The 20,735-nt window shown below is 34.7% G+C and overlaps 1 protein-coding gene across 1 annotated transcript; it reads left to right on the plus strand.

Moving 5' to 3' along the window:
- Nucleotides 1–301: 301 nt before the first annotated feature.
- On the plus strand, nucleotides 302–20,545 carry Non1 (nucleolar GTP-binding protein 1). Its single transcript, XM_071583235.1, has 13 exons — nucleotides 302–436; nucleotides 2,905–3,075; nucleotides 3,171–3,274; nucleotides 3,348–3,431; nucleotides 4,747–4,900; nucleotides 8,297–8,539; nucleotides 9,378–9,419; nucleotides 9,510–9,668; nucleotides 12,828–12,960; nucleotides 17,265–17,476; nucleotides 18,240–18,518; nucleotides 18,605–18,748; nucleotides 20,330–20,545. Exons 1-13 carry the CDS (start codon nucleotides 389–391, stop codon nucleotides 20,483–20,485), a joined length of 1,929 nt encoding a protein of 642 aa, XP_071439336.1. The 5' UTR covers nucleotides 302–388; the 3' UTR covers nucleotides 20,486–20,545.
- The last annotated feature ends 190 nt before the right edge of the window (nucleotides 20,546–20,735 follow it).

The raw sequence follows: 20,735 nt of genomic DNA on the forward strand, positions 1-20,735 counted from the left end.
TCTTCATTGGCCAATCACGGATTCACTGTGACAAAAGACGGAAATTTGGTGATTTTGGGATCTTCGGATCATTGTATCTGTGTGTTATTAAATATGTTTTATGTTATTTTTCTTTTTGTTGAGCGATAAAATATGAAATAAAATTATAAAATTAAAGTTTTTTTAGGAAAGACGCAATATTTCACAGGTGATCGATGAAATTAGAAATAGTAGACAAGGATTGATTAATTCATTGTATTGAAAATTTAAATTTTGCGCCTCAAATGAAAATTGAACATTGCACTGCGATGCTGTTGGGTGGTGTTGGTGCACGTTGGGAATAGTAGTACACGTGTGTACCGAATCTTACGTTCTTATTTTTTGTTGCAAAAGGATATTCACGGCAATCATGGCGCAGTATAATTTTAAGAAAATAGCTGTTGTTCCAACCTCCAAGGTAACATTTACCCTTCTGAATGTCCACTCTGTATATAAGTAAGAATATTTAATGTTTTATGGAATGGTTTATGTTTTATTTGCTGTCAATACTTTGTAAAGAAAATTGTTAACTACGAGGACAATTGTTTATTTTATTGCATGCAGTGTGTTCTCATTGAAATTCGTGTATCCTTTATGCTATTGAATCGGAATGGTAGCTAGCTATATGTATCATTCTTTAGTGGTAGGCATCCCTACCCAGACGTTAATCATTCATAATTAAAATTTTGCTTATTAACGAGATAAATTTATCATTTGACTTTTTAATCTACGTTAAGGAAAAGAGAACTGCAAATTAGAATGCATTGAAGACGTCAGTTGTGATGCAAGCGTGTTCTCAATCTTAGGCTGTTACATTTTTCTATTCTAAAACTTCTGAGACAGGGTAACTGAAGGTTTTTCTGTAGATACAGTGCATTAATTTCTATGGAAAAGCTGTTTACCATTTTGACGTGACTTAATGTTTGATGTGTCCTCTGGGATCTCATTTCTTAAGTATACCGGTGCAATTCCGACAGACTTATCAAATAACAAGTATGACTAATGTGTAGAAGTTGCCCAGTATACAGCAGTTAATATCGTGACGCTGCTAGTCAAACACTGTGGACATGATTGTTTTTCCATGTTTCTGAAGGCCGATTTAGTTAATAAAATGTATCTCTCTTCTCCAGGTGTTCCATTTCCCTATACAGTATTATACGAGAAATTGCTATTTTCGACGACGATTAGAAAAATGTGAATCTTTAGTCTCTGGTAAACGTTTGATACCAAGGTCCTAGGTAGTGAATAACGTTTTACGTGATGGTTGGCACCAGTTTTTAGATTTGAACAGCATGAGTATTTTTTATTTAATGATAAATAGTGTCAGAGTTCAAGAGAAGTAGTATATACCCGTCATATTCGAGAGGAAATACTAGATAGCTCCTAGCCAATTGATAGTCCCGAGCCATTCTGGAGTGAATATACTGTGAATTTTGAAGTGACAGAGGCCAATTTCTGTGCTTCCTACGCACGCATTCATAAACAAAAAAGTGCTATCCCCTTGAAGACATTTCAGATAATGTATTCCGAACTATAACATAAATTAATCGAGTTCTTCGAGTGTAATGATTTAAATGCTAGCTGAAGAATGGTTTTGTTATTGTTGAAAGTAGCCCGTGCATGATAAATTATGATTCAATAACTTCTGGAGTTCCTGCACTTCAGTGTTTGTGTTACAAAGGGAATTTTTATCAATTTTCCTGTAAAAGTTTTCCGGAAAAGGATGAAATTTTGCTTCGTGACCGGGAATTTTGCAACACCAGAGGATTCGTTACTCCTAAGGGTCAGTGTTATGACTCTTTGATAAAAATAATTTCAGGGCACTAGTTGTTACATATGGTAAATGACTTTCATTCAATGAACATTATTCCCATTAGTAACTATTGAATGCTAAACTAGGGTATTCCATGTTTTTATTTAAAGGTTGTTAGCAGTGTATAATTTGATTTTTTGTTTTTATCCTACTACCGAATTCATGATTACTCTTGATAATTTCATAAATATTTGAAGATTATAAAAAATGAAGAACTCTTGCAATGCTGCTGTTGTGTCAATATCTTCAGTAATTATTTATCATAGTGATGTAAAAACCTGATATGAAAGCAACGAACTTAAATATTAATGCTGTCATAAACAAAACTATTCTCACCAACAGGAACAATACTGTGTGATACAATGTACAAAATCTCCCCCGAACTGTAGACATTGCATATCAATAATTGCAAATAAACTTTTAACACTCACTAGTAAATATAATTACAGTTCTGAAAAGTATGGTATTTACTGAATGCAAGCAGTATTGAACATTTTTATTCCACAAAGAAAGGCCTTGTTACGTGAGAAATCATAATATTACTGCACAAATAAGTGCATTTTTAGGTTAGCTGATGATAAAACTCATCTCAATGTCAATGGAGACATATTGCCTGCTACAAAGAGATTTCCATGTATTTGTGAATCTTCTGAAGGTGCAGATCAAATAATTTGAAACGTTGGAGAAACCTAAAGTATATTCAGTAGCGTACTTGCAAAGATCATTTGTCATTCTGCTTATTTATTTGTGTAGGTCTTTGATGAGCATTATCGTTATCATCATCAACTACCAAATTTACAATTTTAATGGTCAAAATTGAATTACAAATTTCATCAACAATATCGATTAATTCAGTTTTATCGAGCCATATTAAGCTTCTTAAAACAGAACACAGACATATTGTTTGAATGACTTTCTGTTTATTCCTTATTAGTGTCTTCATCCTGAAACTAAATAAATTGAGCTTTTAACAGTATCTAACATAGCAGAGTCATAACACCGGCTCCAAAGTAAATTTATTAATTATTATTTTGTCACTGAATTTTGTCTTCAATTACAACTTTCCATTTCAGGATTTTGTTGATATTATATTGTCCAAAACACAGCGCAAAACACCAACTGTTATTCATAAAAACTATAAGATATCTAGGATACGTGCATTTTACATGAGAAAAGTGAAATACACCCAGCAGAATTTCCATGATCGATTAAGCCAGATTATCCAGGATTTTCCAAAGTTAGATGTGAGTATTAAGTGTGCATTACTGCATGTTTCTTCCACTTGAATTAATGCATCATTTTATTACATTTTTATTCCTTTAATTTATGGCCTTTTTAGGATATACACCCATTTTATGCAGATTTGATGAATGTTCTTTATGATAAAGATCACTACAAGCTGGCTCTAGGACAGTTGAACACAGCTCGGCATCTAATTGATAAGTAAGTTAGTGGTCATTTTGCATAATGTTTCTCCTGTAGCTTAAGCATTTTATTAAGTGGATTTTTATTTTAGTGTTGCCAAAGATTATGTGAGGTTGCTGAAATTTGGAGATTCACTCTACCGCTGCAAACAACTTAAAAGAGCTGCCCTGGGAAGGTAAGTGCATCTTTATTTTCTCTCTAATTTAGAAATACCTCCATAGTTACGTAATATTCGACCATTAGGGATTTTTTGCCTGATTAGTATTATTCTAGAGTTAAGTTTTTTTTTCTAATGATTATGTCTAAAGTGTAACTTTTTGTTTTTGTGTCATTATTTGCATCAATGCAGCAGCAGTAGCTTTGAATTTTGTGGCCATTTTTCTCAAAGTAAATTATTTGTAGCTTTCCTATTTATGCATAATTGCTCAGTGGAAAATAAACTCATGGAAAAAGTGACAAAAACTGGTGAAATCTCATGGAGACTTTCACAGAATGGATGCTAGATCATACATGCATATTATAAAGGTATAAATTGTGAGGTTTAAATTGCAGTGTCAACTACTGATAATGGAAGACAATATCTTGTAAATATTGAGATAACCTTCGTAGGAACTTTCTATTACTCATAAAATCATAAATGAGAAGTAATGACTATATTAAGATAATAATAATTTCCTTGATGATTTGCTTTAAGAGTGGGTTGTGGTAGTCCAGGGGTAGAGCGTTAGACTACTGATAAGTGGAGCGTCCAGGTTCGATTCTTGGGCAAGCCTATCTGGTCACCGCAGCTCAATCCAAACTGTCATTTTTTTGTTGCCAGATCTTCCTGGGAAACCATAACTGGCACAGGGGAGGGAACTGGCCTCCCTACCCTAATGTCTGAATTTCACATGCCGTCAAACTTAGTACTGGGTGAATTCTACCATCACCCACCATACTGACCTTCGGGTTGATCAATGTGTATATGATCTCTGCGTCATGGTCAGTGACGCTTCTCATAATATACTAAATGTAATTTCCATTAATGAATGATTAATTACTTATACCTCTCATGATGTCTTATCTTTTCCATATCCATCTTATAATTTCATTTAATTGATCATGAAAAAATCCATAATTATTTTAAGTTCTCTACATTTATCATCGCACATCTCATTATTTTTATTCTGATAATTTCCCATCTTTAGACTGGAAAATCCATAGTGACAATGATGATGCTTTTCCGTCCATGATAGAACATCGCCATAAAATTGGAATAATATTCCTTATTTTATTGTTTGTAGTAATTGAAAATAGGATGAGACTTCTTATTTTTTCTTGTCGCTGTATGAAAGACAAATGATAGTGAAGATGATCCTATGCAATAAGTATCAGTATATGAGTGCATATGTTTATCACAGAAAATTTGATTCATTAAGCTTGAAAACATCAATTTTTACTTCTTTGTATTATACTTTGTGAGGGTGATTCATCCGTTCCACATTTTATAGAATGGCCACCATTATGAAGAGACAAGCTCAAAATCTTCAGTATTTGGAGCAAGTTCGGCAGCACTTGGCACGTCTTCCATCAATTGACCCGTACACCAGGACTATTATCATTTGTGGATTTCCAAACGTTGGGAAATCAAGCTTCATCAATAAGGTAAGAATAGTAGTCTTAAGAATTAGCATATTTTTGAAAAACTTAATAACTCTTAATATTTCTTGAAAAAATTAATACCTGGGACTTGTGGGCATAACTGTGTTAATTCTTAATAACAAAAAATCTATTGAACTTTTGATGACTCAGCCAAGAGTTACATGTATATTATTAGTTCATTTACTTTGTCGAGCCCCATATCAAGTACTTATATTTTCTTGATTGATGAGATTGTTTATGATGTCTACTTCACAGATAACTATGAACAATTTAACAAGGAATTATATGATTAAAATATCATATTTTAAGAATATATTATTGCCAATAATTTTTTCTTCATACATTCTGATAAATGCATAAGCTTTGGTCATCTTGTCTTCAGTATCATTCTCATTCAAATTTAGTAGCTATACTGAAACACCTATATATCTGTGTCAGTTAGAATTTGAGCCATTTATTAAATATATTGAAAGAGTAAGCAAGTAATTGAATTCTTCAGGGTAAATGCTGCTTTGTATGAGTACATAAGACAACTTTATTGCCAAACTCATCAGAAGGCCCCTCTAGTGTTCCATCAGTCCTAAGACTTTCATTAGGAAATGTCTTTGCGTTTATGAAGTGGAATAACCAACCACAGTTAACAACCCAAGTGTTGATTTGATAAATGAGGGTAGAACTCACCCAGTGTTAAGCACAATGGAATGTGAAATTCACACAAATGGGTGGAGCATGTGAGAATAGACCTTTCCCTGTGTCACCTATGGCTTCCCAGGAAGTTCTGGTACTCCAAAAATCACACGGCCCAGGTGAAGCTGAGGGTGCTCAGAGGCATGCCTGGGAATAGAGCCTGGGCCTCCAATCAGAAGTTCAACTCTCTACCCTCTGGACTACAACATCCCCAAAGTGAAATGATGGCTTGAAAAGTATTGTCCTGCGTTAAATGTGTGAGAAAATACATTTAAAGCTGCATCCAGACTCACCAGTTAGGTGCCAAAATCACTCAGATTAAAGGAGGATGCCATCTTGAAGGGTGTTTAAACTGGTTAGACAGTAAGAGGGTGCAAATTTGGGCATCTATTTCGGCCCTCAGATTTAGGATACAATATTGCAGCCCCATAATTCCCAAGTGTCAGAAGCGAGGCAACTAACGAAAGAGTAATTGCCATGATGGGAGTTTATTATATATGTTGGCTAAAATAGCATCGGTTATTTCTTTGAGTGAGTACACTTTTACTCGCGGAAAAAACTAAGAGCCTTATTAACGTGAGGTGGCAAAAGGCAGAGCTTTTCTAAGGCAAGAGAAATTTGACGTCTTTGGCATGGTGTAGTTTATTTCTTGTAATAACTTTAATTTATCCATATTGAATACAGATATTTGATTTGAGGAGGTAAGAACATATTTCTTTGTTTGGGGCTTCATTTCATGAGCATTGCCTTTTTCAGTAATTTGGTTTACTCCTATTTGTGCATATTTTCCCAGTATACCTCCATATTTGTATCCAAGCCTCATTTTTGTGGTTGTTAAATCTTATTTTGGTATGTAAACATTATGGTAAATAATCAAGCATAATGTTGTTTTTGGAGAGTGTAAGCATTTAGTAATGCCCTTACTAAAAATATAGCTGTCTGCATCATTCCAACTGGGTAGTCATAAGTTGTTCGCCAAAGTCTTGGCAAAGTAAGACACCAGGTAAGCCTACAAAGTAATAGAGCCAGCATAAATTAAAAAGTGCCATAAAGGCTAATTGTTGGATAAATATTTAATTGATACTAAGCTAGATTTAAAAATATGAAACCTTTAGCAAGAAAATTATGCAAAAATATAAATGAATTACACGCAGCACCAAGCATATCTTAAAACAATTACTGACGAGGATTAATGACCTAAAAATTACCCTGGAGTAAAATAGTAAGATTAAACCTTTTAAATTATTGAACTATGATACTATCTGACATAATAATTAAAGCAAAATAAAAAAGGATAATCTATAAAGAGTAAATATAGTCTGATAAGAAAAATAAACATGAAACTAGTACCGAAAATTGCCCAAGTTACTAAATTAAAAGAAAGAATTAGAAAACGTTGATAAAAGACAGTCGAACAAATTATAAAGTGAACTCAGAATCGTACAAAAACCATGATGCGGTTTTATAACCATGCACTAATGTTTGCACAAGCTATCTCAAATGTCAGACTATTTACATTTGGACATCATCCGTTTATTCCTTATTCTTAGCTACGTAGTCCTTACATAGGGTGTCCGAACTGAAGTTGCCTTTTCATTAAGTGCTATACATGTAGGCAACTTAAAGCGTGCTCCCTAATGCTTAACCAATTTGGATGCAGCTTAAGATATTAGATGTATAAGTAGGTGAACCTTAAGTATTTATATTTCTTTTGAATTATTTAATGGGCTGTGGGTTGCTTATCCCTTTCAGCATTTTGGAGTGAAAGAAGTTGGGAGGGCATAAGAAGAGTCTATTACTTGAGAAACAAAAACCCCATTGTGTTCAAGTATGTGATGATATAAAAATATAGTGGAACCTTGGTAAAAACTCTTTAGAAGTACAATAGTTTTAATTCTACCACTGTATCCTTGGTTCACTTCCTCCCAGCAATTTGACACCACTGCCAGGCAGAAAGTATCTTGTTGACCGAAATTGTAACCAATGTCACATGAAAAATATACACTTGAAATCATCGTGGGTGGCCCCTCATTTGCTATACTATTCCATTTCTTGCTCTTTCCAATAAAATTATAAGTAATGGCATAACATTTAATATCTTGAGAGCCATGAAAGTGTTAAAAACATTCATTCAATCTTGTGTTTAAAAATATTTATAATACATAGATATAATGGGAGTGTTCATTTGCTGATAAAGCATTAGGCTACTGACTAAAGGGGCCTGGTTCATATCTCAAAAATTCTGTCTACCCTCAGCTTAAACCAAATTGTCAGATGTTTTGAGCTCCAAAGTCTTCGTGGGAACATATAGAGCACAGAGAAAGAAAAAGTCATCTTGCTAAACCCCACTCTTTCTTCCCACCTTGATTCATGTATTTCACATGCCTTTGGTCCTTGTATATTCTAACTTAATCTATCAAACCAACCTTTTAGTTAGTTATTGTGATAGTATTTTAGATAGATTTTCTCACTATATCTTAAGTTTCCATATCATGGTGCACATGAGTTGAAGCAATGTTATTTAAAATAAATACATAGTAATAATTAGCATAAAAATATTTTCTCACAATACTTATGGCCGAAAATGGTTTTTGATGTACTAGTTACATTTAGTTTTCATTATCAACTGGCTAATGTACATGTTTACCAGTGGAATTGTTTTGCAAGGTTTTTCCCATAAGTTGATGTTATCAATCTCTTTAATATCACCAGATAACCAGAGCTGATGTCGATGTACAGCCTTATGCATTTACAACAAAATCACTCTATGTGGGTCACACAGATTACCGCTACTTACGGTGGCAGGTATTGGATACCCCAGGAATTTTGGACCATCCGTTAGAAGAACGGAATACCATTGAAATGCAAGCTGTCACTGCTCTTGCTCACCTGCGAGCATGTGTCCTGTACATCATTGACATTTCTGAGCAGTGTGGTCATACTCTTGAAGAGCAGGTTAGTGTTTTAGCATGTAATTATATTGAAATATTGTTAATTAGTAGTATTTAAAATAATTTACTCAATAGAGGAAGTTTATTATGCTTCTGGATATGTTGAAAAAACAACAAGAAAGAGTAATGAGAAGAAAGTAGGGTTACTGAAATTGTGAGAAGAAATGGAATGAGCTTACATTTTGTATTTTGGCCATAAATCCTTTTATTTGATTAAAAAAGTATATCAATCATATTTCAGTCATCTCAGCAAGCATTATCCATGCTTAAAGGATATGTATCAGCTTCACCTTTCATGGCAAGGGACAATTCCTTTATGAAGGCCCATGTTCTGTTTTCTGATTTTCCTCCTTTCATGTTGCAGTTTGTGAAACCCTTTCTTAATATGCTCATCATTTTGTATGTCATGAATTGGAAGAAGATTAATGTATAAAAACATTTATTTCTAAATGTTTTGGTTAACTTGGTTATCCTCAGTTATGTAAACACTAAATTTCTTAGCTGATTATAGCCTATATCTGTATTCCATCAGTGGAATAGAGGAGTTACTAAATCAAAGAGAAGTAGACAGGGTAGGGTAAAGCAATCAAATTCGATGCTGTTTGAAGAATCAGGTTTTCATTTGAGTTTCCATTTAAATTGTACAAAATGTTCTTATCAAAGTTCAAAATCAATATAAAATTCCTAATGAGAAGACTTTTAATGAACACTTGTAAACATTTTTTGTGTTTGATAACTTGGTGTGCCATGCTCAGGGTGTAATTTGTGTTCAAAATATTTTAATGCTAATGGTAGCTCTGCGAACTGTTCTAATGCTCATATTTAATTTTAAATCCTTCCAGGTTAGCCTATTTGAAAGTATCAAACCTCTCTTCACGAATAAGGTGAGTAGTTAGTGAGATACAACTGCTGATTTAAGAACTCTGTATGTTTACCAAATTCAATTATATATGGAAATATGTTTTATATTTCAGCCTCTACTAGTAGTTTTGAACAAGGTTGATATTGTGACTTTGGACAACCTTAGTCCTGAACGCAGGAAAGCTTTGGCTTCTCTGGAAGCTAATGAATCACTAAAAATGTTGCAAATGAGCACTGTCACTGAGGAGGGAGTGATGGAAGTGAAACAAGAAGTAAGTAATATTGGCATACTCTTCATATATGTTCTATCCTATTGTTAACCACTAGGTTTGGGACTATTTCCTCAGCAAATTTGGAGAGATATGAGATAGTTGTTTTTGTTTTGGGGAACAGACCATGAAGTCAATTTAATTATGCTTTAGGATATTAAGCACTTTAGGCATGCCTGGCAAAATCTGTCCCTTTTGCTACCAGTGATACAAAATATATTTTGCACCAAAAAGGTGATGCATGTATGAGGGCAATCCCAAAAGTGCCTGACCCAACAAAGAAAACACAAAAATTATGGAAAAAATGTATTTAATATTCAACATAATCTCCTTTCTGCTCTATAAACTTTTCCCAGCGATGTTCAATAAGTTTGACACTTGTTTTATAATAAGAACTGTCTTGTTCCTGTAAATCTCCATTAACTGCCGACATCACTTCTTCGCGGCTGGAAAATCTTTGACCACCGAGCCATTTTTTCAAGTTTCCGAACAGAAAATAAGCCAAGAGGGCTAAATCTGGCGAATAGGGTGCATGAGGTAGCAATTCAAACTTAAATTCATGAATTTTGGCCATTGCAATAATGGATTTGTGAGCTGGTGCATTGTCTTAATGAAACAACACTTCCTTCTTAGCCAAATGCTTTTGCTTGATTTCTTCACTCAAACGTTGCAATAAGTTCGCGTAGTACCTATGGTTAATAGTTTTTCCTTTTTAAAGATAGTCAATGAAAATTATCCCACGTGCATCTCAGAAAACCGATGCCATGATCTTACTTGCAGAAGAAATGGTCTTCGCCTTCTTTGGAGCTGGTTCTCCCTTTTGAATCCATTGTTTTGATTGTGCTTTTGTCTCGGGTGTGAAGTAATGGACCCATGGTTATGAAACGGTGCAAAAATTCTGCTTTGTTGTTGTGAAACTTTGCTAAACACTCAATTGAAACATCTTCATGACACTGGTTTTGCTCGAGTGTGAGCAAATATGGCATCCATCTTGCACACAGCTTTCTCATGTCCAAATTTTCACTTAATATGTGAATTGCCACACTTTTTGAAATGCCTACTATGTCTGATAGCTGGTACAGTTTCAGTCGATGACCATCCATTATCACTCTGGATTTTCTTCACAGTTTCTGGAGTCGTCAACTCATTTGGTAGACCAATGCGATGCTCGTCTTGACAGCTTGTATGGCCTTGTTTAAACTCAGCTACCCAATATTTTACTGTTGTGAACGAAGGAGCAGACTCACCCAGAGTAGAATCCAGTTCAGCTTTTCTCTTTCAAAGAAAAGTATTGTGTCAAAATTGATGACCAATTTTCTCCATTTTCTCAAATTCACTGAAAACGTTCGCTATTGATGGCTGCCAAACAAACGCTAAACAACATAGCGTCTTCGAATTTGAAACATACACTTTGTAGATTACATGCTTTCTAATACAGTGATATTTACCAAACAACTACCGCCATTTCTTGGTCTGGCCAGGTACTTATGGGCCTTCCCATACATACATACATCCTCTCTTAATGAAATTAATTTGCTTTAGAGGTCTGGTCGTAAAGTTTAAATATTGGAAAGTGAGTCCATTAATACAAAGGTAGTTCAATAAAGTGTTCATTACATTTTGTTTTACTTCATTGTGCAAAAATTTTGTTGTATGTTATGAGGGTTTTTATTAAAGTTAGGTCCATTTGATCAATTAAAAAAATATATTTGTTAGAAAAAACTTTTGCTCGTGGTGTAGTTTATTTATTTTTTACTTATTTATTTCATCTTGTTATTTTATATTGTTAAAATATAAGATATGTCATACAAAAGAATATTTGAGTAATAATTGTAATTAAATTACTTCCAGCTTGTCATAACGTGACGAAAAATATTTATTTTGATAGTTAAATCAGTTTTTGATTCAAAATAATCTTAGTCAAGATTCAAACATTGACACGAGGTGGCGTCTTAGTTTCCTACATGTACAAACCTACTTCACTATTCTACATAATTGCTGTTCACTTCATAGCAATTTTTGTAACTATGCACCAGCTTGTTTAATTTCTCAGCCTAGGTCTCCACTTTGATATTGAAGTTGACAATCTTGAGTTCCTCATTGACCTCGAACCCTTGTCCACAAAACCATTGTTTCAAGTGCAAGAAGAGGAAATAATCTATCTGTGTGCAAGGTCCAGAATGTAGATAGCCATCCAAAAATGCTTTTCCACTTCTTTTGCATTCTTTGTGTTGGCTGGTAAGCATTATTGGAACCCATCTTGCATGCAATTTGTATATTTGTAAAATCAAATGGATTTTCTAGAACAAACGACAGGAAATAAATTTTATTGTTGGCTTCACTTTCCAATGTTTAACTGATCGGGAATGGATTAATATCATGAAGTTAGGGCTTGGTGTTCCTAAAAAACCCTTAAGGTACAAAATGCATCTTGTGCTAAAGGTATAAAAAGGGAGAATGAATTTGCTGTGCCTCCCACTAATCCTAAAATTCCAAATCATAGTGAACATTTTCTATGGAACTCTTCCCTAAACAAGAGACAGATACCGAACTGAGACAAGACTTTGCTATGAAGGCATAAGTATTTTGATGGGATACATGGTGAAGCGAATTGATTGCTTTGTTAACACAAAAAGTGAGGTGGTTTTGATAAATTTAAAGAATTAAATTGAAACCCTTAAAGACAGTTTTGTAAAATAAATGATTAGTCAACATTAGTGTTTGTACTTAATTGTGTTCATTATTAATATAATGATCTACCAAAAGGGAGTTTTGGATTGTTTTACGGCTCAGGTCCAGCCTTTCAAACTTTCGAGATAAAATTTATGTATTACTTTATCTTATTATTGTCTATTGCTTGTGGATAGATATCTGTAATTTTTGCATGCATGGTTAGTACCTATGATTTAAATTATTTCCGTGGGTATTTTTATTGAGTAATTACTTGTATTGCATGTAATTGACCTTAAAGTTTTTCAATTAATCTACATTTTTCCATTTATGTCAGTTGGCATTTAGCTGAATGCAGTCATTAGCAGATGATTGTTAATCACAAGAAATAAATAAAATTAGTCAGCATTTTAAATACACATTTTAAATTTGTCAAATGGTATTCACATGTATTATAACCATAAATGGCATTCACTTTTTTCAAATATTTAGGCATGTGAAAAACTTTTGGCCTACCGGGTTGACTTAAAGTTGAAAACCAAGAAAACTGATGGGATACTCAATAGACTTCATGTAGCTGTGCCATCACAGAGAGACAGGAGAACTAGGCCACCATGCATTCCTGGTTAGTAAGTTTTACATACCATAATGTTATGTGCACAATTTAAAATATTTCCAAACATGGGGATGTGCATTATATATGGGATCCAATAAATGAAAAAGAAACACTTTGTTTCAATCCACCACTTTATTACAGGTACGACTAGTTTCGACGCTACGGCGTCATCCTCAGGTACCAGGTACCTGAGGATGACGCCGTAGCGTCGAAACTAGTCGTGCCTGTAATAAAGTGGTGGATTGAAACAAAGTGTTTCTTTTTCATTTATTAAAATGAACTTCCACAAAGTTGAGGCTGAAACTATTGAACTAATGGGATCCAATATTAATTATGCTTCAATGAGCTTATTTTTAGATTTTTACTATTCAAAATTCTTAACTTTTATGATGGCAAACTTTTTTGTGCTTGCAAATCACACTATTCAGTGTTTTATTAATCTTAACAAGAAGAGATGCAACTACTGGCTGTCAAAAGGAAGTGATATCTGAAATATGCAAACCAAAGGTAGAGGAGGAAGAACTTCGCGGGCCTAAGAAATACAATAAATGGCAGTGTCATTGCCATGTATTTCTCAAAGACCTGTATGCAGCACAGTCTTTAAGTGGGTTTGCTCTTATAAAACCCTTTATGTACTGCTAATTGTCTTGGGATAGCGGCCCAGGAATCCTCCTAACTACCAAAGAGAATGTGTCAAGGAGTACTGAAATGAGGTTCCCTTATCTTTTCATTCATGGCTCAAGGGTGCAAAACATGAATGTTTTTTGCCCTCCTAGGAGGCCATTTTTGCTAGCATTTATGACACAGATATGAGAACTGTCCCTATAACTTTTCGCCAATAAACATGGATGCCTATTATAATTGGAAAATGTTTACTTAGCTCCCAGGTAAACAAAATATGCTAACTTTGTATATTTTTGGTGCTTAATTATGATTAGTTATTATTTCTTTGATTAGTGCCATGAATTTCATTAGTTTTGATCGACAATAAGTGTAACATGCATTCAATAATGTTGAGTCCAAGGTGAGCACCTCAAATTGAATATAGTCTTAGCTGAATGGTTGGAATTAATTAACAAAGATGTGGGCATTTGACATGAAAAAAAAAAATAATTCGGCTGGGATTTTTCCCAGATTTGTTGGTTACCTTTGAATTCCGGGTATATGTGAAGAACTATTACATTTGAATACCTAAATTTCCTGGAATCATTGTTTAAAAAAGCATTACTCTTACAAGGGAAGGACCAATTCTGAGGGGATCGAGATGGTGCGGGGGCTAACGTACTGGCTTCCCACCATGAGGGCGCGGGTTCAAATCCCGGCGGTGTTGAATATTTTTCAGAGGTATCTCGATCCCTACTTGAGGTGCTTTGTGGAGGGCACTTTGAGTGAGTACGCCGTCCGTCGGATGGGACGTTAAACTGCGGACCCCTTGGCGCCTTTCGTTAAGAGTAGGCTAATGCCGACGCCGGGTTTCTCTCCACCCTTCATCCTTTCCTATCCATCCCCTATGGCGCAAATGACCTTAGCTGTCGGTCGCCTCCCCTCAAAACTACTACTACTACTACCAATTCTGATTTTGAAGGAGTATTTTATTGAATGAAAGGTGATATTCCCCTGAACTCTCCAATTACAAAAATCTTTCCTTTTAGGCAGTAACAGTGTAAAGATTTTAAAGATAAATAAGTTTATATGTCGCAAGAAGTGTTAACCCCCTGCCTCTCTACTGCTGCTATAATAGATGTCTTGTGTATAAGCCTTAAGGTCACCAGTTCAATCCTTTACCATCAGTTATAGCATACTTCTAATTTTTCGTACTGTGAAATGTTAAGTTTTGTCTTTATATCATTGTTTTATTTTTTTAATGATTATTTTCTGGTTGTACAAATTAGTTCATTTTATTTACATCCAAGCATTTGCTTGGCAAATAATCTACCTTAACAGCAAAGAAAACATTAGGTTAGTTCCTGTCCCTGTTTTAACAAATTCTGGAAATTTTTGCAGCTTGGTACAAAACATGAAATACAAATGCAGCTGTGATGAGCAGAATATTGCAAGGTGCTCCAAATGCCAAAAGTATTGGTGTTTTTGTTGCTAAAGTAACACTTATCACCCTAGCAAATATTTGAATCAAAATTAAATGCAGTCAAATATAGATGCAACATACTTTATTATACTATATTAACAAAATTAATCAAAAATGAAGAAAAAACATAAAATATGAAGCTCAAATTGGCCATCCAAAAGATGAAACCGATTGGAAGTAAAACTGAGACTTTGATAAGAAAGCCTAACTTTTTAAGAAGCTTAAAGGTTTTTATGTGGAAAGGCGAAGTATTTTAAATTTAATTTCAATAACCAAATAACAGCATAATAAAGCCAGAAGAGCTTGACCTATGGCAGTATTGTACCTGCCACCTTTATGATGGTGTCCAAGAACCGTACCACTGCATCTAACTCTTGCCTCCATTTAGAGGAATAAAATGACGTTCATCTACACCAAAAAGGGGGATATTTTTGTGATCTGGGAGTCAAGGGGAAGCATCAATACCAAATGTCAAGGAAATCAGTTATCCAAGGGTCACATCCTTTCCTTGTTAGATTGAAAAACCTGGAATTTTTCTTGGCCGAGATGTTACAACCTGCTTACATGGCTATAATCTGTGCTAAGCGGGAACATCTGGCTCACACTCTTTCGCTTCACTTAGAATTATGATGACTTGGTGTTATACACCTGGCCAAAACACCTACCAGCAGCTGGATGTTGAACTGGGCAAAAATGGGTGTAGTACTAATAGTGCCAACCAGGCTTTCAAATCCAGTTTATTATGCACAGCATCTTGAATTAAGGCTAGATATTGTAGGATTTTAGATCCAAATATTAATTTAAAATAATTGGTGATAATAATGAAAGGGTTATTACTTTATTGCTATGCTACAGGCTCCAGTGTTTATGCCATTGTAAATATTAAATATCTATGTACAGTATGTTTTGGTAAGAATTACAAATAATATGAAATTAGTAAATATTAATTAAGCAATGCTGAAAAACATGCATCAATTTTCAAGTATTAGTTTCATCTGCGCAGTGTTCATAATGGCCCAAAAGACCTACAGAATATGTCAACATGTCTCCATTGTTGTTTAATAGCATGAAGCCACATTTAACTAATTATACTTACAGAATGCCTTTAAAAATAAGTCTATGAATCACACTGGTAGAACCAGTCAAATGTTTTAATTACTAGTCTCATTCTCCCCTCCCTTTTCAAGTCAAAGATAAAATATTTTATCAGAAGCCTTTATTTAATGTCATACAGTTGAATTTTTAACAGATTGCCAGATGTTTATTATGATAATTGCTTTGTCACATGAAGGATCAATGTATAAAAAACTTATAAATGTGTGAAAAATGCCAAATTATATAGGCAAGTATTCTAAAATGTTCTAGCAATCTGCCTTTCATCTGCAATTGTTGCATTGTAATGCACACTTAATGGATGACTCGGTTAAAAGTTACTGTTGAGGCATCTCCTGCAGTTTCTGGTAATTTGTCAAAGGTTAAATACCCTCAGTGTTTAAAGTTGGCTTTAACATTGTGGGCTGTGGCCCGTCACGCATGACTATGAATGCCTGTGTCATTGTTCCAATGGTATTACATCCTAACATATTGTTCCTTTAAAGCCCCAAAAATTTCAGTGTACAAGGATACCTTGATAGCTTAACTGGCTAAAGCACTTGGCTGGACATTGAGAGATCCGGGTTCGAATCCCGGTCAAGGGGAATGATTTTTACTAACTGCAATTGTTGCATTGTAATGCTTATTAGCTGATGACTCAGTCAAAAAGTTACTGTCGCAGTATCTCCCACTGTTTCTTGTAATTTAACCTAGGGTTTATTTGGATGTAAAAATTTACTCTTTCCCACCAGAAATTATTGGGACATTAATTAGCATTGATTTAAATGTTTTTATGCAACCACTTTGTTAAAAGGATGTTTAGATTTTATAGCATATCTTATTTCACGTACCATTAAAATATTTTGAGAATAGTACATAAATGACTGTCCTCAATGATGGTGTGACTAATGGTATACCATTACAACTTAAGCAAAATGTGAATTGATAATTAGTATATCCATTGGGTCAAAAATCTCATAGGCCAATCATGAAGCCAAAAGAAATGAAATTCTGAAAACCTATTCTCCATATCAGGTCCCTGAATTTAGTGGTGAATGCTCTTTAGTTGACCTTGTAGTGCTGAATGTAATACTTCAAACATATGTAAATGACCATTAATTACTTTCACCCTCAGAAAGTGTTCTGAAGCGGAAGCAGGAATCTGAAATGGCAGTAACAACGAGGAAAAGGAAATTGGAGCGGGAAATCGAGCTTGAGGAAGGTGATGACTATGTGCTTGATCTGAAGAAAAATTATGACTTACCTGAAGAGTATAAGTATGACATAATTCCTGAAATTTGGGAAGGTCGAAACATAGCAGACTACATAGATCCTGAAATATTTAAGGTAAGTCATTTGCAACAGTGTTGAAAATGAATTCATGGTGATGATATTAAACTTGATTCTTAACCCTTTTATGCCTGGTATCAGATGTACACATAGGAAACTTACTTGCAATAAATGCCAAATTTTCAGTGTGATAGGGATAGGATGAATGTGACAGTTTCTGTGGGGGAAAGGAGAGCAAATATGGAGCTTCCAGGCTCATAATTTTACCTTCTGGAACACGACTCATTGGGATCAACTTAGAAGGACTCTTAGAAAAGAGTCATATTGCAATAATGTCCCATTATATTATCCTGTGCAATGTTTGGGATTGATTATTGTGTAATTAAAATGGGAGCTATATTTTAGCCTATTAATTTAATTTATTGTAAAAACGTTTTTGTCTTACTAGTTCCATGAAATGCCCATTCAAAAATAAATAATGGTTTTGGCCTTAGCTTCTTTGTATTTTGTTGCGAAATGAAAGCAACACTTTCCGTAGGCGTTAAGGTTTGAATCAATATAATGGCATCATCCTCTGGTGAATAATTGTGATGAAAGAAGTCTGCAAAAATGTATGTGTACCTCCTTGGGAGATGTTGAAGAAAAGCTCAGAGGCAAGAAAGGTGGTTGGTTCATGGTAATTGGCCCCTACATAGAGCAAAGTAGGAATGGGTAACTGGAAGGTTTTCGTTCTCCCCATTCAACACCTCCACCTGACAAAAAACTTAAATCACCTGATTATCTGTAATTCTTGTGATGTGTTATTTGCTTTTCTTTATAGAAATTAGAAAAACTAGAAGAGGAGGAGGGTCTAAAAATGGCTGCGGGAGTTTATGATCCGCCTGATGTGAAAGAAGACATAAGTCTACAAGAAATTCGTGCACTAGCAAAAGAAATCAGGGACAAGAAATCTATTGCCAAACAAGAGGCTAGAATACGAAAGGCCTGCACAAAACCCAAACTACCTCGAACAAGTGCAGCAGTGGAGAGAGGCCGAAGTGTCACAAGACTGCGTAAACAAATGAGTGAGCTTGGTGTGGATATGAGTGGAACTGAGGAGGTAGGTGTTGTGCTGATTACTGCCATGCAATTTTTTTTAATTGAATTTTTCTTGACACATTAAATGATGTTGTTTTTTTTAAACAGGCACATTTTACACGCACCAAGAGTCGCAGTCGGTCTTTGTCACAACCTCCTTTGAAGAAAATACGAACCGAATCACTGGCTCGGTCTAGATCTCGAAGTGTATCTAAACCTCCAAGGGATGAAATGGGCGTCAAAGATCTTCCGGTTGGTATTGCATATGCGTATGAGTACTTGAGTGTCATATTTGATCTGTGCAATTGAATCAATTACCATCCACTTGGCTCTTTTTCCAGTTGCTTACCTCTTCGTTTTACATTATACATATGGAGGTAGATTTAAATATGTGTCTGTTACTATGAGTTGGTGGCCTCTCCACCTTTATATTGCAGGGAATTGAGCAGACTGTGAATAATTAATAATTATAATTGTGAATTATTGAAATTGTTAACTTTCCACTCTCTGATCAATATATAATTCTCACTAAAGCAATTTAACACCTTAGCCATCAATGGCGAGGTACGAAGAGAGTGAGATTAAATGGCAGTATGTATAATGCAAACAGGTCTAGTACATGTTGGTGAAATATGCTACATTGTGATGTAAAGTGGTTGTTTCATGCACTCCTGTTTTTTAGTTTGTTCTTAATGCATTTCTTCACTGAAATTTCAGCAGGTTGCTTTGAATAATAGTTCACACTCAAATACAAAGGCAGTAATTTGGAATTCTCCATGCACCTGAGATAATATTCCTCCCTCTACTTTTGTCTAGTATATCCTAGACTATTATTACAAATTTGCTGTCCAATATCAAATTCTCATTTGCATTGAGCCATAGCTTATTTTCATCTTAATTTCAGTGCATAAAAACGTAGCCAATCCAAGTAATGACGTATGTAAATAATAGAGGGACATTTTTGCAAATTGTTTTGGTATGTATCTTGTTTCCTGGTTTGTAGCTATTAAAAATATCACCTGTTAAAGCACCCTTATGAGGTTGTAGCAATTGCCAATACAGGCTGTGTATGTGCCTACATATTGTGTAGGCACCTACACAAGTCTGTATTGGCAATTGCTACAACCTACATATTGGCTACGATTTTCCACAGGTAGTAGCATGGCTGTGTATTATGTTCAGACCCTGTATGTAGCTTCATAGATCATGTAGGAAACCAGAAAACTATTTTTGCCACAGTGTAGGCACTGCCACTTAATTTGTAGGTGCTCTAACAGTTATTTTAATCTATAATCGAAGACTTTAACCGTAATAGAAGCGTAGTAGTTAACCATGTGACTGTTGTTAAATTGAGGGAAAGTTAATTGAAACCTTGAACCACGTAATGATGCCTCTATAAAAGGTTATGCTAGTAGGCTCATTGTTATCTAATTTATTGCCGAGGATTTTGTAGCTTATTTTTGAGAGGTAAATTTCAGTATTCGAGCCTTTCTTCGGTAATAGTGCTCTTCGTAATGAGTTAAATGTAATCAATTTTATTAATTCTTGTTTGTCAGTTTACGTTAGGGCGATTATTCAATGGTCGAGAAACCGATCGCGTTTTACCTTTCGTATTCGACTCGAGATATCTTACGTACATTAGTGTGCGCGTTGACAGCATTAAAATGTATTTTACGAATCAAAAACCTCACTACTGCTATTACTACTAATAGTTGTTTAAGTCAGTTTTCTAGTTATTGGTAGGTAATGTGGAATTCCGTCGAGACCAATACGTATTACATAACGTTACTGAAACTTTCAAGTGCACTTCGTAATAGACTATTTTCATTTCAGATGAAAAGGAAGCTCCAGAACATTGCCCACAAAGCATTGAAGAAGCAAGTTGTAAAACATGGAAGGAAGGGAGAGGCTGATAGATTCATCGGTACTAAGATGCCCAAGCATCTATTTGCCGGAAAGAGAGGTGTTGGAAAAACAGATCGGAGATAGTGTGTGATTTTCTCTCCTTAAATGTACATGTTGATTTGTATAAATACAAAATGAAACTTATATTTGGGCGGTTATTTTGTACCCACTTCAAAATCCTCAAATGGAATCCACAATGAATATTATTGTCAGGCTGGCTCTCATCCGTGTTAAAATTCGTAACCTTGGTTATTTTAACTTTTACAGTTGTAGGCGCTGATTTTTTGGGATAATTGTTTTCAATTCCAGTTGGTGGCGTTGTTATGTAATTAAA

Source organism: Hetaerina americana, unplaced genomic scaffold (genome assembly GCF_022747635.1).
Source record: "Hetaerina americana unplaced genomic scaffold, ioHetAmer1.1.p SCAF_1, whole genome shotgun sequence".
NCBI lineage: Eukaryota > Metazoa > Arthropoda > Insecta > Odonata > Calopterygidae > Hetaerina > Hetaerina americana.